This window comes from Protobothrops mucrosquamatus, unplaced genomic scaffold, assembly GCF_001527695.2.
Source record: "Protobothrops mucrosquamatus isolate PMUCROS unplaced genomic scaffold, P.Mucros_1.0 scaffold10, whole genome shotgun sequence".
NCBI classification, from domain to species: Eukaryota; Metazoa; Chordata; class Lepidosauria; order Squamata; family Viperidae; genus Protobothrops; species Protobothrops mucrosquamatus.
The window spans coordinates 3,400,053-3,425,902 of record NW_015386397.1 but is presented as its reverse complement, the minus strand read 5'-3'; the positions used below and the strand labels follow the sequence as shown (position 1 = coordinate 3,425,902).

Here is a 25,850-nt window from a genome sequence, read left to right as displayed (position 1 = left end):
CCCCCATGACTTGGGCAGACTGTTTCCTGCACTTCCATTTAAGAAAAAAAAAGATATAAAAAGAAATCTTACTAAAACTTTAAGATTGACTTTTCCTTGCTTGCTTACTAGCTTTCCAGGTCATGGGGTGATGGTGGTAGTTATAAGTAGCATATTAAGCAGTGTGTAATAGGTTGTTCTTAGTTTTCTCCAAAGAGAGTGCAGAAGCTAGTAATTAAAATAAAAAATAACAAATTAATAAAAAAGTAAATTAATTAAAATTAAAAAATCAAAGACATTACAACAAACTCACACGTTATACATGAGTAATATAGTTACTACTTAACTAACTAGGAGGAGGAGAAGTGTGTGGAATTACTTAGCTTTAAGATGTTTTGGGCGTCTCTTCTATAAAGTGCCATTTGTAGTATGCTAAACAGGTTATTTTGTCACTCCATATCTTACTAGCAGGACCTCAGGATATAATTCTCTACGTGATGTATACTGTACAACTGACATGTCAAACAAAAGGCCCCCAGGTCAGATCCGGCCGGTGATGTGTTTAGATCTGGCCCTCAAGCAGACTAGCAGGAGGCGGCAATTGAGTATGTGGGGGTGGGTGGGTGAGCTGAAACGGGGGTAATGCCAGAGAAGCCTGGGGGAGAGTCAGCTGGAGCTGTGGTGTTGCTGGGGGCTCTGCTGAGGCCTTGGGATCTGCACGTGGCTCCAGCTAACTGGGGCTTCCTGCGGCCTCAGGGGTGGCCAGCTGCCACATGCAGTCTTCGGGGAAGAGTCAGCTGGAGCTGCAGAGCTGTTGGGGACCCCAGGATCAGCCCACGCAGCTCCAGCTGATGAGCACTGCATGAAAAGGTGAGCTGGGCAGTGAGTGAACACATGAGGGAGGACGAAGTAGTAGTGAGGGGGAGAGATGGCGATAGGGAGATGTCAGTGGGGACAGCCTAAGGAAGAGAAGGGGACAGCAACTGGCCCTTTGAAGGCAACCATAATGCTGATTCAGCCCTCAATGATATTAAGTTTGACACCCTGCTGTACAATGCTGTGAACAAATTTAAACCTATGAATTTTTCCCTAAATTCTAGATTCATGTCCCATTATGTAATATTTGCAAAGACCTTGTCTAGAGGGAAAAGAAAAAGAAAGGTCAGGATTATAAATCTAAAATTTTATTAGGACCAAAAGACAATTCATTATGAAGTTAAATCCAAACACTTAGGTTTTAGACAACATTTTCACAGAAGCCTACACATGCTTTATCTTAAAAAAGATTTGTACAATACAATTCTACGTACATACCGCCCTGTGAAGGAGTTGGTGGCTTACTAGGATTTGAGCAAATTCATTGATTAAAATTGTGTCCTTTGTAAAAACAGAAGTCTATTATTACATTAAAATCGGTGGCAGGCTAAGACAAAGAAAGTAATAATTAATGCCCAAGTCTGGCAGAAAGTGTTTACAGAATATTCTGCAACTTATTTGTGCTGTACAAAGTAGTTTTTTCTTCCGCTTCTTGCCACCACTCACTTTGATTCTCAAGTTTACATACATACAGGAAAGTTAAAAAAAAAGTAATCTTAATTCTATGGAAAAAGATATTAAAAGGATGCAGAAAAGAAATGTTATTTTAGAACAAGGCATTCCCAGTTCAACTACAGGGTCTAAATTTTCATCTTCCCCAATTTTAGATGCGACAATAATTCTTGTATTAGCTGAATTGCTGATTACAGTCTCAACTGTTAATGCAAACAACTCAAGACACATTTGCTCCAGCATTTCAAAATTGAGTAATTTTATTCAGTTGAAAGTAACTTATTTTAATTGCAGTAAAACAGGTTTTTTTTAGAAAAATTAAAACTCTGGCTATAGAATACTGTGAACCATCCTTTGTCTCAAGTCAATTGGAACATACCTACCCTTCCCACCCCAACAATACACAAATAATACCCCCAAAAGGAATTAAACCTACACACACATGCTAAGCTGTAAAAATGCAGTTAACACTATTTGAGAAAAAGGCTGCAAATTTCAGGTGATCTTTAGAGAACATGCCACCTCCACTTGCTGTTTCTGTTGGTGGCTTTCATTCTTTCAATCAAGGTGACAGATTATGAATATATATGTTATATGAATATATATGTTTTATACATATACATATATATATAAACATAAAACACACTGTCATAGGGAGAAATCTTGTCCTGTTTTTACAGAGGGCATCCCCTCAGCCAAGAGCTTCTTCACTTCTCCCTTATGTTCAAACCCACAGTCTGGTATTTTAATACAAAAGTCAGCCAAAGGAGGAATGAGGACAGAAGGACAAGCAGATTAATTCTTGTCATCCTTCTTATCATCGTCCTCCGAGGGATAGGAGTGCCATGTGAGCCTTTCCTCATAAAATGAGATGACCACTTGTGGACATTTGATGTTAGCTTCCTTGGCAGGAACCAGATCAGCTTCATCTGAGTTTTTCCTATATAATCAAGAGAAAAAAGAGTTTAATATTTATCCCATAGGGAATGATAAATATCTATTGGTGTTAAAAATCTTTTTTCAAAATATAGATGGTCGTTATGCCATGTCATCTAAAGGATAAATTGATGGAATTTATTGTTTAAAGTTGTAACATACATCAATGTCAATGTGTTCTGGTAGCAACTACAACCGTTTTTTTTCCTTCTAATTTAAGACAACTCACTGGATATTTTCTAATTGTAGGGATCAATGAGCATCCCATTAATGTGCAACAATACTATGACATCATACTTCCAACCTCTGATGGGCAATATATTTGCAGCTGTAACTGTCCTTTTAGATCACAGAAGTAGACTGTGACCCTTGGTTTGCAAAGTAAAGGTTATTTGGACCTTTATTGGTTTATTCAGCATGGCTAACAATGAAGGATGCTAGAAATTGTACAAGTAGTTCTTGACGTATGGCCACAATTGAGCCTGGAATTACAGTTGTTAAATTGTTGAGGTCGTAAGTCAAGACATCATGTGACCAGATTCAAACTTACAACTGCTTTTTTAATGGTGGTCATTAAGCAAACAAGCAGTTATTAAGCAAATCCATTTTCTCCAAAGGGCAATTTTTCTGGAAACTAAAAATAAATGCCAGAAACTGGCAAAAAAATAATAATTGCAAATCAGTCATGTGACCACAAGATGCTGCAAATGGTTGTAAAGGAGTTGCCAAGCTCCTAAGATACAATCACATGACAGCCTGCATGTTTGTATTTGTGGCCATTGTAACTCCGAAAACAGGTTTTAAGTAGTTCTGGAAATACGCCTTAACTGACAGATTGTAAGTCAAGGATTGTCTGTGTACAGATAATCCTCAATTTAAGACTACAATTGGGACTGAAATCTCGGTAGTTGAGCAAAGTTAAGTGAGACATCCATATGACCACTTTGCTCAATGCCCACAATCCCGACACTCCCAGTTTTTGCTATTAAGGAATCTCCTAGGTTAAGTGGACAGTTTAGAGACTTATTCCCCCAGTAGGTGTCTGTCTGAGTCAACTCTCAGAGGGTGCCCTCTTGGCAGCAGCTTGCAACCTTCCCTGCCTGCTTCTCCACTGACTTTGGGGGGGGGGGGGAAAGACTGCACATGGCGATCACAACATTGCAGGGTCCCTGGCAACTGGCTGCAAGTGCGAATGGGTTGCCAAGCACCTGGCTTGTGATCTCATGAAGCTGGATTGTAATCACATGAGGACAGCATGGTGTTTTACAATGGCCAGGAAGTGTTTTATGGGCCATAAAGTAACCTTTCTGAGATTACTGTAGTTTTGAAAGTTGTTAAATGATCAATTGTAAGTCGAGGACTACCTTTAATTTAGCAAAACCAGATTTTGAAGATTTGTGGTTACATGCAAAACATTTCATTCTAGAGACAGAAGTTGAACTTTCTTATTCTTCACAAGGTCACATGTATCTGACCTGGGGTTATCAAGATGTGTATCTTTTGGAACAGGAAATATTTCACAATTCACTCATTAAATGTTCCACTGGTTTATACTTGACATTACCAATAAGACAATTGTAATGAAAGGTGGCTGATCTCTAAAATGAAAAATCACTTCTCAGATCGTATACAAATAATTCTGTTTTTTGAAATAAATTTATATAGCATTCTTTCTTTAATGGAAAATCTAAAGCCAAATCAGAATACAGTACCGATAGTCCTAGACTTATGACCACAACTGAGCCCAACATTTATGTTGGTAAGCAAGACAGTTGTTATGTTAAGCTAATCACTGCAGTTATTAAGTGAATCATGTGATCATTAAGTGAATCTTGCTTCTCCCATTGACTTTGCTTGTTAGAAGCCAAGTGATCACATCAGTCCGAAACAGTATATGTTAATTGCCAAGTTCCAAGATTTTGATCATGTGACCATGAGAATGCTGCAACAGTTATAAGTGTGAGAACCGATCATAAGTCACTTTTTTTCAATCACTCTGAGCAGTCACTAAATGAATGACTGAAAGTAGAGGACTTCTGGTATAGATAAAGTACACAAAAAATAGTACCACTGTGCACCTTGTTTTAATGCTAAACAAGCAAACTAATTCAGGACAGCATATAAGCTTATATGTTATTCCAACTGTCAACCAACTCAAGACCTTAGATTCTGCCACAGGCAAACAAGATTAAGTCAATAAAAATCTTAGTAATGTTGGGGCAAGTCAAATGAGGGGAGGAGCAATGGAAAAGACCTGCCACTGAGAACATATGTCACAGTAAATGTTATTTTTTTAAAAGGGCAAATCCAGAAGGGAGCTTATTCTTCCTGATCCCACTGGGCAAGTGGAAACCATTAGGAACAGGTGGTCCCATAGTTTAAAACTAGGAAGTACAAAGTGACAACTTTGAAATTAATTGGTAGCTAGTGCAGATAGTGGTGGAGTTATATACTACCCGTGTTTTCCCGAAAATAAGACCGGGGTTTGTTTGTTTTTTGTTTTGTTTTGCCTCTAAAAGAGGCACCAGGTCTTATTTTCAGGGGATGTTTTTTATTACTCACCTCCGGCACTGAGCCCTGCCCAGCCGGTCCACTTCTTCTGCGAAAGAGCAGCTTCATTCTTAGCTGCATTCCAGCCTGCGTTTTGCAGTCAGCGCTTTCTGGAAGGCCACTGCAGCCGAGTACTGAGCTATGGATTCATAGCTTGGTTCTTGGCTGCAGAGGTCTTGCAGAACTAAGGATTGAATCCATAGCTTGGTTCTCGGCTGTAGTGGCCTTCTAGAAAGGCCTGTGATTGAGAAATGCAAGCCTGGCTGCAGAAGACATCGCAGAAGTGGGCCAGCGAGGAGTGGTCTGGCTGCAAGGTAAGTGGGTGCGGGGTGCTGCTTCCCCCCCCCACCCCCGCCCTAGCTTGATTTTTAGGTGTGCCTTGCCCCAAAACTAGGGCTTATTTTCAGGATAGGCCTTACTTTCGGGGAAACACAGTAGGATACTTCTTTTTGGATCAGATGAACTGCCTTCTCAAAGGCAGTCCAGATGGAATTGCACGGCAATAATCCAAATAGAGCTGACTAATTTTGGTAAAGTGAATATGGTCTTATCCAGAACTGGAGATGGAATATCCATAGAATCAGATTGCTTCCAAACTCATAGCCACCGTCTTGTTGGGATTTAGTCTGAGTTTATTCTTCCTTATCCAGCAGTCTGACATTAGGTCACAGCATTTCCTTAACATTCATATAAGTAAATATCATATTTCGATTTGAAGATGTGCAATGAGACCTTCAAAAACTAAAGGACAAATTTACCATTTCATTAGAAACATGAGCTCCCCACTGGAATCTGTGGCACCAATAATCCGTTCTGGTTCAAACCCTCTTGCAAACCCTCGAGGCTTTTCAGCCTAAAGAACAAAATAGAAATGTTAATATTGCTAGTTTTAGAGTTTAATACAAACAGATCAAGCACCCATCAGATAACACAAAACATTACTTCCAGAAAACGGTTTCTGCTATACCCCCAGAAATGAAGGAATCCTAAATTAAGAATGTCGTATATATATTCTTATACTGTGGAATTTATATTGCTCAAAACTGTTTGATTTCATAAACCCTAATCTCGTGTAATTTTAAGGACAGACCTTTAACAAAATTAAATAAAGTTGAGCTGTTTTTTTTATGAACTGTTCTCTTCTTTAATGGCAGCTATCAGAGATCATTTATTCCTTGAAATTCTAGGCAATATCAAAACAATGGGCTATAGATAAATATTAATGGGATAAAAACTCTGCATTATATTGCAATTAAAGTTTCATGGCTACAAATCGGGGGTTTAGCTACATTTCCAAGATGAATGGGGAAACAATCTAACTGTAAACAGAAAAAAAACCAGAAAAGGAATAGACAGTATGTAAAAACTGAAATAAAAATGCTAAGTTACCTAAAATAATATTAAACAAGATAGATCAATAAAACTGGGGGAAAGAATAAAGTTCTTCAAAATCACAGGCAGCAAAACAGTTATTTTTAAGATATTTATGCTTCTGAAAGATGCTTAGCTGTAAACTATAATTATGTCCCTCTCTTTAAAATGTCTCTTTAACTATAAGATATAAGCAATCTTCAGTGGATCACATGTTGAAGGAATCTGCCTTACCTCTTCTCTTTTTTTCTTTGGTCTGCTTTCTTCCCCCTTATCCTCAGAATCTGACTCAGCCTTGCGCTTGCTTCCCTCTGACTTGTCAATTTCATGTGCTGTTTTCTGGGATTGTAGGAATTCTGCAATTAGGTCAGGGCAATCGAGATTCTCCTCTGGCTCCCATGTATTATCTTCACTGCAATGCAACCAAAATACCAAAGTTTGTACTATAATTTTTGTATTTCTGTTATATATTATTAAAGATACTTGATTGATTATGAAACCTGGAAATTCTTGGCATAAATTAAGAGCAACTTTCTTTAAATGGAAAAGTATTAAATCTATTTATTTGAAATCTGGCATAATTGCTGACATTTTTATGAGTACATAAGAAAACTTTCCCTATACATAAACAAGTTACAAAGTCTGAGAATATGGCTTAATTTGAACTAAATCAGAAGGAACGTTGCATGACGCACAAAGTATCTAGTGACAAGCAGAACCAAATTACCAAGATTTCAGTGGTTTTGTTATTCTGTTCTGAGTCTTGGTTTTATGAATTAAAATACAGATTTGAAAGAAAAAAGGAATAGCATTTCATTTTCCTCATTACTAATAAATACATGGTTTAGGCAAGGATCTTGGAGGGCAAGAAGTCTTGGATAGCCCATGTATTCAAGTGTCCCTTAGAGAAGGCATAATGTATGACAGGGACAGTAAATACATCCCTGGCAAAACATATAGAAGGAAGCATCTGCATATGTTCACCAACCTATCTAAAATGTAAGAAAAGAACTGTCCAAATCAGAAAGGACTTTTTGGGGAAGAACAATCTACATCTGATTTTTAAACACATTGTTATCCTGCAGAAACATATAATTCATATTACATCTTTTCCTAAAATGTCACATTTGCCTGAAGGCTGCCGAAAGGTACAACATAAACAAATAAATGTTTGTTTAGTAGGATACGTTTTTAAAGCCCAGCTATCTACTAGTTGAAGTACATTACCACAAGGTAAGATTTTAAAAAAGTTGAACTGGATTTTTAAAAACCCATCACTCTAAAAAACAAGCACTATGAAATGTTAACAGAAGGTCTGAAAAACTGAAGTCAGCTGATCTTTCTTTTCAACAGAACTACAAAATAAAGGAAAGCAGCCTTACTCTGAAAAGCCTTTCCACTTAAGCAGGTATTCCACTTTGCCTTTCACCATCCGCCTGTCAAGAACTTTCTCCACCACATATTCCTCCTCTTCCTCTTCCAAGACCTCCTCCACTTTCTTCTTGTTTTGCTTTTTTCCCATTGTGCTCGCCAGCTTTGCAGTTTAAAAGAGGCTGTTATAGATAAAGAAAGAGATATCAGGAATGAAAATGCTGATTGGGAACCTTTTGGAGCTACAGCAGCAATACTAAATAGAAGTTGCTATATTTTTTTCTACCCAGTATTCAACCATAAAACAATAATGGAAAAATTAAACCCAAATATGCCTTCATGGATACATGGCTGCAAATACAATCACAAAAACATACATGGAATATGTAAGTCCTATTAACAACTATGGTCTACAAATATCCACACAATAGCAATAGCACATAGACTTATATACCATCCCACAGCCTTTACAGCACTCTCTGGAAAGTTTACAACATCAGTATATTACCCCCAACATTCTGGATCCTCATTTTACCAACCTCAAAGGATGGAAAGTTGAATTAATCTTGAGTCCATCAGGATCAAACTCCAGACTATGAGCAGAGTTAGCCTGCAATACAGGATTCTAACCACTGACCATTAGGACATAAATCTAAGCCTTGCTGAATGGCATTCATATGTCCATTATCTGTGATGGTTTGATTCAATAGCATACCCTTTTAAATTAATAGGACACACAGATCAACTCTGGAATCTGATTCCACTAGAATAGCATAGAATAGCACATGCAACGTAAGACACCTAAGATGACTATAACAAGTTGTATGCAACTTAGTTTTTCTTCCAAGAAAAGAACACACTGTAGGAAACAAAGCATTATGTTTCAATTTTAAATTCCTCAGAATGAATCTTTATGTTTAAAGCAAGAAATATTAGCCATCTTGTTCTCTTTTGCTACTCTCAGAAAAACCAATAGGTTCTATCATATATAGTGAGGGGAAAAATATTTATTTTTTAATTTAACATTTTGTACATTTGCCCACTGACAAAAAAATGATCAGTCTATAATTTTAATGGTACATTTATTGTAACAGTGAGAGACAGAACAAAAAAATCCAGAAAAACGCATTTCAAAAAATTATAAATTGATTTGCATTTTAATGAGTGAAATAAGTCATGCAAAACATGACTTAGTACTTGGTGGCAAAATCCTTGTTGGCAATCATAGAGGTCAGACGTTTCTTGTAGTTGGCCACCAGGTTTGCACACATCTCAGGAGGGATTTTGTCCCACTCCTCTTTGCAGATCCTCTCCAAGTCATTAAGGTTTTGAGGTTGACATTAGGCAGCTCCAATCTTCAGCTCCCTTCACAGATTTTCTATGGGATAAGTTCTGGAGACTAGCTAGGCCACTCCAAGACCTTAACGTGCTTCTTTCTTGAGCCACTCCTTTGTTGCCTTGATCATGTGTTTTGGGTCATTGCCATGTTTTAAATACCCATCCACGACCCATCTTCAATGTCCTGGCCGAGGGAAGGTTCTCACCCAAGATTTGACAGTACATGGCCCATCCATTATCCCTTTGATGTGGTAAAACTGTCCTGTCCCCTTAGCAGAAAAACACCCCCAAAGAATGTGTTCACTTTCATGTTTGATGGTGGGGATGGTGTTCTTGGGGTCATAGGCAGCATTCCTCCTCCTCCAAACATGGCGAGTTGATGCCAAAGAGCTCTATTTTAGTCTCAGCTGACCACAACACTTTCACCCAGTTCTCCTCTGAATCATAAATATGTTCATTGGCAAACTTCAGATGGGCCTGTACATGTGCTTTCTTGAGCAGGGGGACCTTACGGATACTACAGGATTTCAGTCCTTCATGACGTAGTGTGTTACTAATTGTTTTCTTGGTAACTATGGTCCCAGCTACCTTGAGATTGTTGACAAGATCCTCCTGTGTTTCTGGGCTGATTCCTCACCGTTCTCATGATCACTAAAACTCCACAAGGCGAGATCTTGCATGGAAATTGACAATTATTTAGTGTTTCTTCCAATTGTGAATAATCGCACTGTTATTGCCTTCTCACCAAGCTGCTTCGCGATAGTCTTGTAGCCCATTCCAGCCTTGTGTAGGTCTATAATCTTGTCCCTGACATCCTTGGACAACTCTTTGGTCTTGGCTATGGTGGAGAATTTGGAATCTGATTGATTGATTGCTTCTGTGGACAGGTATCTTTTATACAGGTAACAAGCTGAGATTAGGAGCACTCCCTTTAAGAGAATGCTCCTAATCTCAGCTCGTTACCTGTATAAAAGACATCTGGGAGCCAGAAATCTGGCTGATTGATAGGGGATCAAATACCTATTTCACTCATTAAAATGCAAATCAATTTATAACTTTTTTGAAATGCGTTTTCTGGATTTTTTTGTTGTTATTCTGTCTCTCACTGTTACAATAAACCTACCAGTAAAATTATAGACTGATCATTTGTCAGTGGGCAAATGTATAAAATCAGCAGGGGATCAAATAATTTTTCCCCTCACTGTATATGATAGAACAATAGTTTGATAAAGACAGAGGAAGATAACATTCTCAAGTAGTAGGAGCAACAAAAGTGTATTCAGCATGCAAACTAGATTAAACAGCTTGCTTCTCCTGGAAATGAAGAATTATAGTCTACTGGAAAAAGAAAATTGTAGAGGCATCCTGCAGGCAAAGCATGTCACAGCAGGAGGATACACTTGTCTCAGTTGGGGTCTGATAAAAACAGACAAAAGGGGCCGTCAAGCACAGCTAGGATTTAGAAAAGGGTCTAGTTTGCAATGAAGAATGGTTGACTAAGGAGATGTCTATGAACAGGAACTGAGAAGGAAGGGAAATTTCTAAAGAACATGTTCTAAGCTTAAACTGGCTTACAAATGGTGGGAACTCTAGTTTTGAACTGTTCTGAGTGGAGTATGGCTTCTTAACATTCTTGGCACACCAATACATCTTTTTTCTGTCTGTACTCCCTTTTCTTTGTATGACACTCTTTTCAATTTGTAAGCTTGAAGCCAGTGTCTTTTTTTTAAGTATGTGAGCTCCTTTGATGCATTACTATTTGAAAAGCAGAATAAAATATACATGATTAAATAAGTACATTATGGAGTTATATCCAAACTTAATTCAAATTAATGGGAATTAAGTGAAGACAGAATTAACTTTCCTGGCAAAGAAATATTGGAGTAGGATTCATATATTAATGCAGAAAATTCTTAAAGTGAACATAAAGATTAAACCAGAAACTTTCCTTCTGGGATGTCTCAATTCCCACCATAGACAAATGGCTACAAAAGCTGATGAAATTAGCAGAAATGGCCAAATTGATTGTTGATAAAAGAAAAGAAACAAAGTACTTTTGTTTCTACTTGGAAATCACTTCTGAACTTTGTGCTTGAAGTGGAAAAAAATGATACTTATTTGCCGATACAGAAATGGCTAGTGCATACTACTATAAAAATGTAAAAAGTTGAGATTTGATTTTAATGTAACAGTCAGAAGTCAATGCCTTTTGTTCCTTCCCTTCCCTCACATTTTTTGTTTTCCTTCTCCACTGTTGTCCCTATATGCTTTTGTATTTTCACATTTTATGTTATAAATGAATAAAACTATAAACATCCTACAGTACTTGCATACGGATTTAACCGAGAATCCAAATTTCCTTGAATTAAGGTTGTTTTAAAATTTATTTCTATTTTCACCATACACATATCCCCCTCAAACAGGAAAGGGAAAAACATAGTTTTTTATAGATTTTAATAATCCTATGGTGCCAAAACTCAGAATAGTCCAAAGCCACAATGAGATGGATAACCTGGAAAACAATGAAGTTTTTGGAAAAAAGATATCCTAACTGAAATACAGGGAACAATAGGCAAGCATTTGATTGATCTCCCCCCTTCAAATACTATACACTGATTCAAATCTGAAACTGTGTGCTCAATTACACTAATTCTAATAATCAAGAATTTGCACAATATGAGATTTGAGTATTATTTTCCTTTTCCAACAAGTATATATTCCTTATTGGCTTTAGATATTAATATTTTTAAAAACGGAATTCTATGAAATTCTTATTGCCAGATGCAAGCAACTAAATTGGACACATGAAGGGCCCAATTCAGCAACTTTGTGTTCTACCAGTACAAGAATCTCTCCAGACTGCCTGCCTTCTTTTAAGAACTAGATAAGGTTCCACAAAATTCTAGGGGGATCAGGTTCATGCCTCTTGCGGTTGCGCAAGGACTCAAGGCTACGGTAGTTCCCTGCTTAACCCGTCCTCCCTGCCTGGCTCAAAGTTTCCCAATCTTTACGGACTTTACATATATTTTCAGAGTTTTCTACAGTATGTGTAAAATGACATTGTAAGCAAGACTTTTGTCAAAACTTATTATTTCAATTAATTACTTTTCCATGATACATCAAAAGTTTGTGCTAAAGAGATGGCATGCAGTCAGGAAACACAAACTTTCTCTGTTGTTTTCATCTTCTAATGTTATTTCCCATTTCAGCATGTAGAAATAGATGGGAAGGCTACAGCTTTTTAATGCTCATATATCTTTGAAATGGGGTTATTCTAATGTGATTGTGTTTTTCAAGGACTCTATATGTTGTATTTATAAAAAGAATTTTATCTTTCTTCCAATAAAGATATGCCACATTCCTTTCATGCTGTTAACCAGGATGGAAGGAGCATAATCTGTACAGAAAGGAAGATGTACAAAAGATTTTTTTTCCTTACTTAGTTTCCGTTTCCTCATCTGCTTCCTCCAGATTCTTGAATGGGGAAAAAAAGCTCAAGGAGAGGATTTAATTACACTTTCCTCTCTTTAATCTCATGCTTCAGAGTGCCTACTTTATAACAAAAATGCAGCAGAACGGCTTTACAATAGGGCCCGTATGTTGGCAAAATTTCCTCATCCCAGTATATCTCATGTTAGCTTTACAAAAACAATATTTTAATTCTTTCTCTTTTTTGCTTCAACTATATATCCTTTTATTATGAAATTATCCCTTCTACATGTTTTACTATCACTCTTCTCCATTATATCCATCTGCCAGCCTACAATTCTTTACTAAACTAATTTCTCCACTACCAAAACCATATATTTCAAAATGCATTGTTATTTGATCAATACATACTACTGAAAAAGCAGTTTCCTTATTCATATACAGGTAGACCTTGACTTACGACCACAATTAAACCCAAAATTTCTGTTGCTAAGTGAGACAGTTAAGTGAGTTTTGGTCCATTTTACGACCTTTCTTGTCACAGTTAAGTGAATCACTGCAGTTGTTAAGTTAGTTATAGAGTTGTAAAATGAATTTGGCTTCCCTACTGACTTTGCTTGTTGGAAGGTCGCAAAGATGACCTGGTGCACAGCAACTGTCATAAATATGAATCAGTTACCAAGCATCTGAATTTTGATCACATGTCCAAGGAGATGCTGCAACAGTTGTATGTGTGAAAAACAGTCATAAGCCACTCTTTTCAATGCCATTGCAACTTTGAATGGTCACTAAACAAATGGTTGCAAGTCGAGGACTACCTGTAGTACAAACCAAACAAAAACAAAAATATATAGTTCAAGCAGGCAGTATTATACACATCAAGACAATCCAAGTATGTAAATAACTATAAAAATAATGGAGAAGTCAAATATTTGCAATTTATTTTCAATATAAAAATAACAATTGCTATAACACGAGGTTATAACAATACAATACAACCTTAAGCTTCATATAATTTCAGAATGTGCAGCATAGTTCATTTATTTTTATTATTATGGGGGAGTCCTACAAATTGCTTAGTAATTTCATTTTCATGACCCTACACTGCACCACAATTAAACTCCCATTAGATATACAACGCAAACATATTTTCATTTAATTATTCCCCTACCAATTTCCTTCTCACCAATCTCACCAATAAATACTACCAGGCATATCTAGAACTGATTATAGTATCTGGGCAGTTAAGTAGAAAAGTGAAAGGAGGGGGGCCTAAATACTTATAATTAATATAACTAAGTCATTTTCAATTATTAGTAGTTCCTAAGCATAAAATACATTAAATATCGCATAATATTTGTAATAGGTTACTAGTTCTTGGGCCATACTATCAAGCCATAAACAATTATATTGGATAATGAGTGGTCTGTTTTCCTTGCTTGTTCTTTGCAAAGTATTGTAATCTTTCATAAAGATATCAGCTCAGTTCTAATGGACTATGTATATATTAAGCTATGTTAAGAGGAAAAAAAGATTAATCCATAACAAAGTAGGGGAGCAACTAATGAATTGGATTAAACTTCTGCAAGATTGACAGAGTTCAAAATGAGTCATTTATAGAATTCCTGTGCATCTGGAATGTGAATATCATTTTTTCTCTAGTACTCCAAATTAATACATATAATACAGGTAGTCCTCGACTTATAATCATTTATTTAATGACTGTTTGAACTTACAATGGCACTGAAAAAAGCAATTTATGACAAGTTTTCACACTTAAATCCACTGTAGCATGGTCACATAATCAAAATTCAGACATTGGATAAATGCCATATACTATGATAGTTGTATTGCCCGCGTCATGTAATCACTATTTGTAATCTTCTCAGCTAGTTTCCAACAAGCAAAGTGAAGGAGGGGGAGCCAGATTCACTTAACAACCATATGATACACTTAAATCACATGATTCACTTAAGCTGTAAGTCAATCATGCAGTTATTAACAACTGTGGCAAAAAATGATATTAAAACCCAACTGTCTTGCTTAGCAATAGAAATTTTGGGCTCAATTGTGGTTCTAAGTCGAGGACTAGCTGTACTCCCACCTCGTTTTATTTTCACATCCTGACCAAGGTAAGGATCGCTCCAAAGTTATCAAATGAATGTAGACTTGAACCTGGGTCTCTCTGGTTCTCGTCCAACCCTCTAACCAAAACACCACATTATATTCAAGTTCATACTGTTTGTTACATTTGCAATTTAGTGTTTCATGGTTTATTATACTGTAAACTACCTTGTGAACATAAATTAGTACTGAAATCCCAGGAGCAAGTACTTACTATCAGGAGCAGCAAAATGATTGAGTGTTCAGTGAAGGGCTCCTGAAACAATTGAGCAGGGTTGCAGATACTGCTCTTATCAGCATCACTGACAGTGTCTGTTTAATTCTTTGGATCTGCATACCTAGGTGCATTAAACATACATCAATGTGGTAAAAGAATAGAGTATTAAACCCGAACTAGGGAAACCTAGGCTCAAGTCAGGTACCGTAGACCAGTTAATATAGTACATCTTTGCCTGATCTAGCAGTACTGATGATGAAGTATGATAAAACCCAAACTCCTGACAAAAATGTAGTAAAAAAGCACAAGTTAGTATTTTCCAACAAAACCCATCATAAATGCTTAATACATTCTAAGTGTAACTCCATAAAGATATTTTTAATAATATATCACCATCTCAAATAAATTTCACATCATTTTTTTAAGGCATAGACCTTGAGGTTCTTTTCACCAATTCTTTCAAGATCTATTGACTTCTTGCTAACCAGCAATAAGTGACTGGCTTGACTATGCTCCAAATAAGATCACTTATTCATTGAACAGATTCTTCTCACTACCAATAGCTTTTGGGAATGTCTGGGCTCTGCAAGTCCCCATAGTGTACATGTTATCTACAGAAAACAAATTAAATATCTTATTAATCCCCCACCGATCTTAAGAGGGGAAAAATCCTACTTGGTTCCCGAGGATAGAAATCTACTCCATCCCTGTTTACATTTCTCTCCAATAAAAAAAGAAACCTCCAAGAACCACCTAATTTTCTTTTGGAGCCTCTTTCTCAGTCAGAAAGATTCCCCCCCCCCAGGTGTGCATCTATTTGGAACCCAAAATTTTCATTTTCCCCCATTCCCCACCCCCTTTACATAATTAACCCTTCACTTCACCAATATGAGCAGCACACATACTTAGTATTTCCAATTATATATTCAATGTTTGTTTTCTGAAAAGCACCTCCCACAAATGGTAACCTGTACAGCCCTTCTCCTCCAGCCTGTTATATTTTACGGTGCATTCGGTCTGTCTGAATACCGTAGTATACATACCTCATCTGCCTTACCCAGCCTATAGTACTTCTTCATGCAAAGTCCCGCCATACTCCGTCGCTTATCGGTTACTGGCCCTTCCCTCTTAAGGACGAATTAGGTTTCTAACCTCAGCCCACCCATAATTCCCACGCTATACATTTCGCTTCTTTTTTCTCCCATCGCCGGCAGACCGTTCCGAATTCTGCAAGATCTCGAGCTCCAGAAGCCCTCTGAAAACCTTTTCAGCCCACCCCCAATATGGCCGCTTCGCCCTCATAAAGCCGCGCGCGCGATATCTGGGCGCCCTCCACCTTGTTCCCTTCTCCTCTCTTTACCTTAATTAGCCCCGCCAAGAACCCAAGAGTAAAAATGTAAAGATTAAAATAAAGCACGGAGAAGCAGAGGAGCCTCGGTTGCAGTGGGGGAAAAGCAGATCTGGTTTTGAAGAGAGCAACGACTGGGAAAAGGGCCTCCCGCGTTCGATCCGCCTCCGCCAAACAAAAGAGCACTGAAACCCCTCTACCCGCCGAGACCCACTACGCATGCGCTCTACAACTCTACGCCCCCTTTTTTTTTAAGCCTCTAGAAGTTGTCCTAGCCCGCGGCATCTTGGGACCGGATGCTGTTTTTTCCTATTGTGCTCATAGACTTAGTCTAAATCAGCTGACAGATCTTTTTCTTTAGATTTAGAAGGCAAAACGAGACTTGTTCATAAAAACAAAGACGAAGTCTAGAATTTTGGCCAACTATGGATGATCAGGATTATTGCCTTTCCTAAAGAGCCGATTTTTGTTTATTTCACTAGCAACTTGATTTTGCTTTTAATACGTTTAAGTTTTAAGACTTCCATTTTATATAAGTTGATTCCTCTAGAGCAGTGGTTCTCAACCTTTTTAATGCCGCGACCCCAACCGGTCGTAAGTCGAGGACTAAACCGGTCGTAAGCTGAGGACTAAACCGGTCGTAAGTCGAGGACTAAACTGGTCGTAAGTCGAGGACTTTCCCTGCCCGGGAGCGCCGCGCATGCGTGGTTCCGCCCCCTGCGCCGGCCGAGGCATAGCTGGCAAGCGGGAGAGACAGAGCAGGCCGACCACCAGCTGGCCCAGCCCAAGGGAGGTAAGGCACCCTCCGGAAAAGGGGGGAAAAATGGCGGACAAAAAAAATGGCGGACAGCCTTGCTTGGCGACCCCTGTGAAATGGTCGATCAACCCCAAATGGGGTCCCGACCCACAGGTTGAGAACCACTGCTCTAGAGTTTAGTTCCGAAAAAAGTGTTCTTATTGCAGTTCTTAATAAAGATAGTAGTTATAGTAAGGAAGTCAGCGGAAGAAAAGCCTTGCGCTGCAATTAAGCCCTACAGTTAACCTGCAAACATATCTGAAATTATTTCTGAAACTTTTTGCTTCCTGAAAAATGGTTTTTATAAAATGATTTTTGGCAGAAATTTTAAAACAATATCCTATTGGTCTATGGTGTTAATGTAGTAAGAATCTTATCTATAACAGCAGGAATATTTTTTTTAAAAAATATTAAAATAACTGGTTTTTTTCCCCACATAAAAAAAATCTCTGAAATTACTAAGATAACTTTGCATATGAAACAAAAGCAAACATCATATAACAATTATAGGACTAGGAAGCAGCAATGCAACAAACAGAAACTAGTTTTATTAATACAATCCAAAATATGGATAAAAAGAAAACAAATTAACCACAAAGAATCCAATTCACAATAAAAGGGGTAAAACTACTTTTTTTTCTAAATGCTTATCAGCAAAGAAAGCAACCATACTACAAACTCAAATCTCCTGGAAAACAACCCACGTAAATCAAATCCCCCTGAAGGATCAGATGAAAGAATATAGGTGCAGATGCCCTCGGGATCAGAGGAAGGGTCATATGTGGAGATAAGACCAGGTGTGGTTGTGATGGACATGGGAGTGAGGAAGATGAATTCTGAGAATAAACATTTACTCTTAAACAACTTTTTTCTTTAACAGCTTTTTTCCTTTCTGCTCACTGAGGGTTTTGCAGACAAGCTTGCTAACAGTTGACATGTTAGGGGGGCTGCAGGGATGGGGGGTGCAGGGTCAATGAAGCGAGACAGATTCACAGATTCAACCACTTAGTCAGGATGTTGGGTACATGAATAGCTCATTTATAAGAAAATCCAAAACCACATAGCTGGCACAGGAAACTAAAAGCTTTGCAATATTCCTGTGACCTAAGGTGGGCAAAGATGGCGTGACATTTAGCTATTTTGCATAGCAAGTGAGAAAGCTTTAGGGGGCTGCAATCCAGGTAACCAATCAATATTATATGTTATGCATGTATTATCAGGGGGAGGGGAAAGGGATGTGTTGGGTGGGCAAAGGGGTGTATGAGAATCACCTTTGATTATAAAAACTGCTGTAAGACTGTAATCGGGGCTTCGGTAGCTTTCAAAGCCGGGGTGACTTTTATTCTTTGGTACCAAAATAAAAGTCTGTTTTTCCATACCTTGGGTTTGGTGATCAATTAGTTTCAACACTAAGCTTAGACCCAGTTTTGGGAACAACGCCCCCACAAACTAACACTCCAATAGCATTTTTATTAGGTTAGTTTATTTATCAAATTTATATGGCTACTCATCTCACAAGGAGTGACTCTGGATGGCCTAAAGCAGTGATGGTGAACCTTTTAGAGACCAAGTGCCCAAACTGCAACCCATATTGTCAGGTGCCGGTGGGCGTGGCCCATTGGGCGGCCGTGGCCCATTGGGCGGGCATGGCTACGGTGGTCACGGCAGACTGGGTGGGCTTGGGGTGGGCGTGGCCACCTTGATGTTGCTCGTGGGGAGGGATACCTGTGGAGGCCAGGCAGGTTTGGGGGAGATCCAGGGGGTCTCTGATGAGTGGGACGTTGGGCAGAAGGCTTGTCCTGCAGGGTGAGGTGAGGCAGAGGGCAGGGCAAGGGTGCCATTGCAGCAGGGCAAGGCAAGGTGAGGCAGGCCTGACACCATCGGTCCCCGCACACAGCGAGTGCATGGGGGCCAACTGTGTCTATCAGCAGCCACAGCCTGCCGACCTCTTGGTTTCGGCGCGATGTGGCTGTTTGCCGCTTTGCACGTCGCACCAAATGCGGCTGCCCTGAGGCCGCGGAACAAGCCAGGCAGAGGTAAGGAACTGGTATATCAGTTTCTTACCACCGCCGGCTTGTTCCGCAGCCTCATGGCAGTGGCACTGGGCAAGAGGCAGCAAATGGCCGGTTTCAGTGCGACGTGGCTGTTTGCCTCCGGCCGTGGCCATTTGTCGCCTTGTGCGTTGCACCCACCCGTCACAAATCTTTCCAGAAACTTACCGCAAAGGACACTTGGCACAAAGGACGCCAGCACAACTCCCAGGAGCCAGAGGGGCGCTTCATGGCAGTGGCACTGGGCAGGAGGCAGCAAACGGCCGGTTCTGGCGCGACATGGCTGTTTGCCTCTGGCCACGGCCATTTGCCACCTTGCGTGTCGCACCCAATGCTGCTGCCATGAGGCTGCAGAACAAGCCAGGCGGAGGTAAGGAACTGGTATACCGGTTTCTTACAGCCGCACGGCTTGTTCGGTAGCCTTGTGGCTGCAGCATTGGGCAGGAAGCAGCAAACAGCCGGTTTTGGCATGACGCAGCTGTTGCCGCTTAGCGTATTGTGCCCAATGCTGCTGCAATGTGGCTTGGCCAAAAGCGGCCGTGGAACAAGTGGGGCAGGTTTCCCCCTCACCTGCCCATTCAGCTACAGCTTTGGTGGCTCTGTAGGTAGAGCTGTGAAGTTCTCTTCTCTGTCCGAGAAGAAAACTTTGCAGCTCTGCCTAAAGAGCCACCAAAGCAACAGGTGAAGCACCGGAGGCTCGGGGAGGGAGGGCACTGAAGTGGGCGGTGGGACTATTGGCAAGACCAACGTGTCTGAGTGGAAAGTAGCCTCAGAACAAATGGGGCAGGTAAGGAAAGAAATCCTTGCTCCCCCCAGAAATTGCCTTTCTTTCCTTACCTGACTTCCAGCCCCGTGCTCCTTTGCAATCCGCCGCCACCGCCATATGCAGGGAAACAAAGGAAAGTTTTTTTGGAGCAAAAAAGTCAATCAATCAATTCCAACTTTGTGATCTTTCATGAGAAGTTGCAATTAACCTTTTTTCCACAAAAAAACCTTCCTTTGTTTTCTTGCATGCGGTGGCCATGGCAGATTGTGAAGGAGCAACGGCATGGGGCTGGAAGTCAGGTAAGGAAAGAAAGGCAATTTCTGAAGGGAGCAAGGATTTCTTTCCTTACCTGCCCCACTTGTTCCGAGGCCGCTTTCTGCTCAGATGCGTTGCTCTTGCCAATGGCCCAACTGCCCACTTCAGCGCCCTCCCTCCCCGAGCTTCTGGCACTCCACCTGCTGCTTTGGTCAGCCTGCCAGCCTCCACCTGAACACCCTGCCCACCGCCGCCCAGCACAGCCCCCCGGGGCTGCAGGGGCTGGCCTGGCATGGGAAGGGCACGCGTGCCCCCCTCCCACTACTGTGCAGGGTAAGGTTGCTGTGCCTGCCCCTGCCCAGATGCCCTCGCCTCCCCCAAGCGTTTTTTTTTACTAAACTGGCTTTCAGTTGCATTCCATTTCTCCGTTCGCTTCTCAGCCTTCGCCGCATGTTTGTGGGACTATGGGTAAAAAAAAAAAGTTCCCATCAGTTCAAAAATATGGTCAAATAGAAAAAGAGCTGCTGATAGTATTTGATGTGAGGATTTTCAGTTATATCCTTATAGGAAATAAAAGTGAAATCAAAGGCCATTTGAGACAATTATGAGAAAACCTCTTCTCAGCATACCACAATAGCTGCATCACTGGGATCTGATATTGCTATGGAAAAGCTCTTTAGCAGGTCACAACTACCTGTTCTTCTCATTGGGGGAGTTCAAGAAAATCAGGGGAATTGTTATGATGAAGTACATCTCACTGAAAACAACAAAATTACAGAATTAGACTACCTCCAAGTGCAAATAAAAGCTTTAACAATGCTTGAACGATGTGAGAATATGTGGATAAAGGGCTTAAAATTCACATTAAATTATAACCTAAAAGAAAATTTTTACAAAATGATGTATCGCTGGTATTTAACACCAGATAAGTTATGTAGAATGTATAAAGGTATGTCAAATGAATGTTGGAAATGTAAATGTAAAGAAGGGACTTTTTATCATTTATGGTGCACATGTGATAAGGCAAAGAAATATTGGAGTAGGATTCATACATTAATGCAGAAAATTCTTAAAGTGAACATAAAGATTAAACCAGAAACTTTCCTTCTGGGTCTAATGGAAAGAGAACTGGAAAAAAATTGGAACTCTGATTGTATATATGGTGACGGCAGCAAGATTGCTCTATGCACAAAAGTGGAAGGATGCCTCAATTCCTACTATGGAGGAATGGTTACAAAAGCTGATGGAATTAGCAGAGATGGCCAAATTGACTGTGCTGATAAAAGAAAAGAACATAAGTATTTTTGTTTCTACTTGGAAACCGCTTCTGGACTTGAGGTGGGAAAAATTATATTATGATTTTGGGTTTTACTGATTAGACTGATTTGCCGATACAGAAATGGCTAGTGCATACTACTATAGAAATGTAAAAAGTTGAGATTTGATTTTAATGTCTGATTTTACTGCAATGGAGAGTCGGAAGTCAATGCCTTTTGTTCCTTCCCTCACATTTTTTTGTTTTCCTTTTCTCTATTGTTGTCCCTATTTGCTTTTGTATTTTCACATTTTATGTTATAAATGAATAAAACTAAAAAAAATATCTTGCTTACTGTGGGCAAACATTTATCACTCTGCAAGAATGCTAAGGGAAAACATTATGAGTCACACATGAAACTGACAGTAATGTTTGGCAAGCTTGAGAGTGTTTTTATTGGCATGAAATGAGCACATTATTGAAAGTTTATATGGAAAAGTGTAAATCTGTAGTTCCTGTGACAAGTGTTAAGAGAAGGAGCCCTTAAAATTACATAAATTTATCATTAGGCAGAAATTGCCATATGTCTATTTACCTTTAAACAAAAGTAGTAACTTTAACCTGCAAAGAATTATTCCAGCTTCAGAAAAATCAAAATATCCTATAGAATAAATGAGCAAAGAAGTGATCTGGATAGTAAAGACACTTGTCCAGGTATGACATATCTGTCCCCGGTTTTTAAGTATGAACAGCTCTCAATGTAAAAGTGATAAATTCAGACAATTTTGACATCTATGAGAAGTTGACCATTTTCCTGCCTTCCAAGCATTTCTACAAAGCAATGGGAAAGTAAAACCAGCAGTTAAAACAGAAAGAAACTGGGCATAACTTTAAGGCCCAATCCCTAATTATTTCTCCTGGCTCATCAAAATATCCATTATAAGAAAGCCAGAAAAACTCAGTACAAGAATTTATAGGATGCAGAACTAAATTGTGTTACCAATCTGCAGAAATTTGCTAATGCCTAAAGAGGAAAGTGCAGAGAAAGAATTGTTGGTAACTGAAGGAGGCAAACGGAATACAGTAAGGTTGAGCCTGAATCGTAATTCTTAACATGAGTTCTCCTGCATAAATAATATAAAGATATAATATAAAGATAAAAAAACCTGACTCATTTTAAATAGTGACTAAGGTCCTAGTCCCCGATGCTGAAGTGACTCATTCTGAAGACATGATATTCTCTCACTGTCACAACCATCTGATTAGCCCTGTGGCTTGGAGATACATTCAGCACAGTAACTTTAATCTAGACCAAACAACTCCCAATGTTAATTTACAAATCATGAAGAATCAGAGTGTTTCTTAACACGGAAAAGGTCAAGAATAAAATGTGTCTGGATACAGCTGAATTTGGAGATAGTTTCAATACTGCAAGGACTTTCTAATCAAGTGTAGTATATGGGATAGGGATGGCTTTATCAAGTAAACTGGCTTGGAGGAATAGATCCAAGGAATGGAACCAGTTTTTTTATATATTTCGAAGTATTGTGTCCAGTACATGGTACAGTACAGATAAATTAGATTTTGTTTTGTTTCCCTTCAATTCACAATCAGAAAGTCATATACAAACAGTTGTTTTCTGGTTATCATTCTTATGACCTCACATTTCTTGTTCAATAAATTGTTGACTCTTGAGTATCTTGCTATAATTTTGAGTGTCATTTTATTAGTATATGAAATCCATACATTATTCAGTAGTTTGTATACTCCTCAGCATTGCTCTTTTTTTTTTTTGCAAAATGCATGGAATAGTTTAACATTTTGTAAGACTTTAAATGGTGTTGGTAATTTATCAATCTTGCAGTTTGCTGTCAGCAATGTATTTTAAGACTCATTTACCTTCACTTTCCAGAAGTGCTCTAGAATCCAATCTGGGCTGATCACCAGAACCAGAGGTTTAGTCTTCCAAGCTTTCGGACTCATGCTGGAGCCCATCTTTGGGGAAGGTGGGGAAGGAAGATGGGCTCCAGCATGAGTCCGAAAGCTTGGAAGACCAAACCTCTGGCCCTGGTGACCATCCCAGACTAGATCCTGCAAAATTATCATGGGACTTGTATATTCGCCTTCATTCATGAGAAGTGTTCTAGTTCAGTGAATAAATTTTCACATATATCATTTATTCTGAGTCTCTTTTGCATAATTCTATGCACTATTTCTCCTTTATATCTTCTTTTTCCATTAGATCTCTACCTTCTTACTTTTGTGTTTTGGCCAACAGGTTTCTTTTGTATTTTTCTAATTTTTCTTGATCATCTTATTTGGTTGTAATTCTCACTTTCTTTGCATTGCTTATTCAGATATAACATCTTGTATATTTTTCCTCTTCTTTAGAGACATATAGTTGAGGAAATCTTCCTATGCGTCTTTTCCTTTTTTCTTTCCACTTTATTCAACAAAATGTAATTCAGGGGTGAGAAAAGTATGATCCTACCCACAGGCAAGAAAAGCCAAATGTACAGATATAGAATAGATGGTACCTGGATGTGAGAAAGGGAACTGAGGTGTCCTAGTGAACCACCACTATCAGTTCCCAGTGAGCCATCACTTAAGTATGCACCAGCAGTATGTGCAGCTGTCAAAAAAGGCATTAACAGTCCTGGCAAAAAGTGTGAGTACTACTTTACACCATGCTGATTTAGAATACTGCATTCTATTCACAATAGAAGAAGTTGTGACTTGGAAAGTATGCAGAGAAGAACAACAAAAATGATAATGGGTCTAAAGGCTAAATCATATGACAAACTGTTGAGGGAGCTAGGTATATCTAACCTATTGAAGAGAATGATTAGGGGAACATGGTAGCTGTCTTCCAGTTCCCGAGGAGTTGTCATAAAGAAGAGGGGATTGACTTACTCTCTAAGGCACCAGAGGGTGGGACAAGAAGTAATGGATGGAAACTTGTCAAAGAGAGATCTAATCTGGAAGTAAGGAGAAAATGTCTGATAGCGAGAGCAATTAATCAATGGAATAGCTTGCCTCCTGGGGTTGCAGGTGGTCCATCACTGGAAGTTTTTTAAGAATAGACTGGACAGCCTTTTAATTCACATGGTATAAGGCTCCTACCTTGAATAGGGGGTTGGATTAGAAGACCTCCAGGGATCCCTTCCAGCCCTATGATTCTAAGATTAAAATGTATTCTTTCACTGACCTTATGATAACCATTCTGAGGAAAAGAACTAAATTTTAAATAGTCATGGGTGGCTACTGTCAATAAAGTTATTATAATTCTTGCACCTATCAACAATCCATTCCCCTCACTCCTTGTTCTTCTTTCCATTCCACTCAATCTCATGAATGTATCTGTATCCTCTTAAACCAGCATGCTCAACCTGCAGCCCACAGCCCGCATGTGGCCCTGGACAGCTAGTAATGTGGCCCCTCAAGATATAATTTTTTTTTAAAAAAGGAAGTTTGTTATTTATATATATATTCACCATATTATATATATGGCTCAAGACAATTCCTCTTGACACAATGTGGCCCAGGCAAGCCAAAAGATTGGACACCCATGTCTTAAACTATTATATTTCAGACATCTAATAACATTGGTTTATAGTCTGCAAAAGGTTATGCTGTAATGTATACAAAGCTTTTTTTAAGCTAAAGATAGCCTTGAATCAAAATAAATTATTATAACTACTGTATTACAAGGTTACTATTGCAATTAATAGGAAATAATGTTAGAACTGAAGCTTGGAATAAAATGAAAACACTCAAATGACAATTATCAATTAAAGTGACTTTATAACAGAATGTGTTTGATTGGGGGCTTGGATGCAGAATTCGGATCATTCCAGTCACATTTCTGAAACAAATTGTATCATATGCTTTTTATTCCAAATAGGATCCAACACACCAAATCACTCCCATGAGCATTATCAGATAATGCTTTTTTCCTTCATGTATACTCACTACATACACTATACATGGCTAGTGACTCCTACATAACTATATCCCTGTGTTCATTCTAAAGTAAAATGTTTTCTTACGTCTTATATAGAGAATTAGTTTATTTCAATTCAGTCTACGTTTAAGTACCAGTTTTTTATTTTAGATTAGGAATTACATGAAGGAATTACATGGAAACCCATGCAGGCAACTGAGTAGGCTGGCAGAATAAAAATGCTCAGCTCTTCTCTAAAAAAGAGAGTTACTGAGAAGAGTGCTTCCAACATAAAATATAGCTCTCTTCTCCCATGAGTACATTCAACAATAGCCTAGGAAAACAACATAAAAATATATGCAGGCAGTTGCAGTGGGGGTGGGTTGTTAACAAGCCTGATTTAAATAGCCACATGCTCTGTCATTCTTTTTAGTACATTTTCTTTTCTTATACACGGGGATGAAAGTCTACTCTTTGCTTCCTTTGATTGGCATTTACTCAGAAATCTATTTTCCACAGCATTTATTTTCAATTACTGTAAGGATATAGGCTTGCTGTTTAATGAGAGCATCC

General features: G+C 38.9%; 1 protein-coding gene across 2 annotated transcripts; it reads right to left on the bottom strand.

Moving 5' to 3' along the window:
* Positions 1 to 1,147: 1,147 nt before the first annotated feature.
* On the bottom strand, positions 1,148 to 16,406 carry CBX1 (chromobox 1). Of its 2 annotated transcripts, none has more exons than XM_015810434.1 (5): positions 16,224 to 16,406; positions 7,767 to 7,937; positions 6,619 to 6,796; positions 5,772 to 5,866; positions 1,148 to 2,467 (listed from the first exon to the last, which is right to left on the bottom strand). In XM_015810434.1, the coding sequence occupies exons 2-5, from the start codon at positions 7,904 to 7,906 to the stop codon at positions 2,323 to 2,325; spliced, it is 558 nt and encodes a 185-aa protein (XP_015665920.1). In that variant the 5' UTR covers positions 7,907 to 7,937; positions 16,224 to 16,406; the 3' UTR covers positions 1,148 to 2,322. The 2 variants fall into 2 exon arrangements, with proteins under 2 accessions (XP_015665920.1, XP_015665922.1); XM_015810436.2 differs by lacking the exon at positions 16,224 to 16,406 and adding an exon at positions 14,861 to 15,110.
* Between the last annotated feature and the right edge of the window lie 9,444 nt (positions 16,407 to 25,850).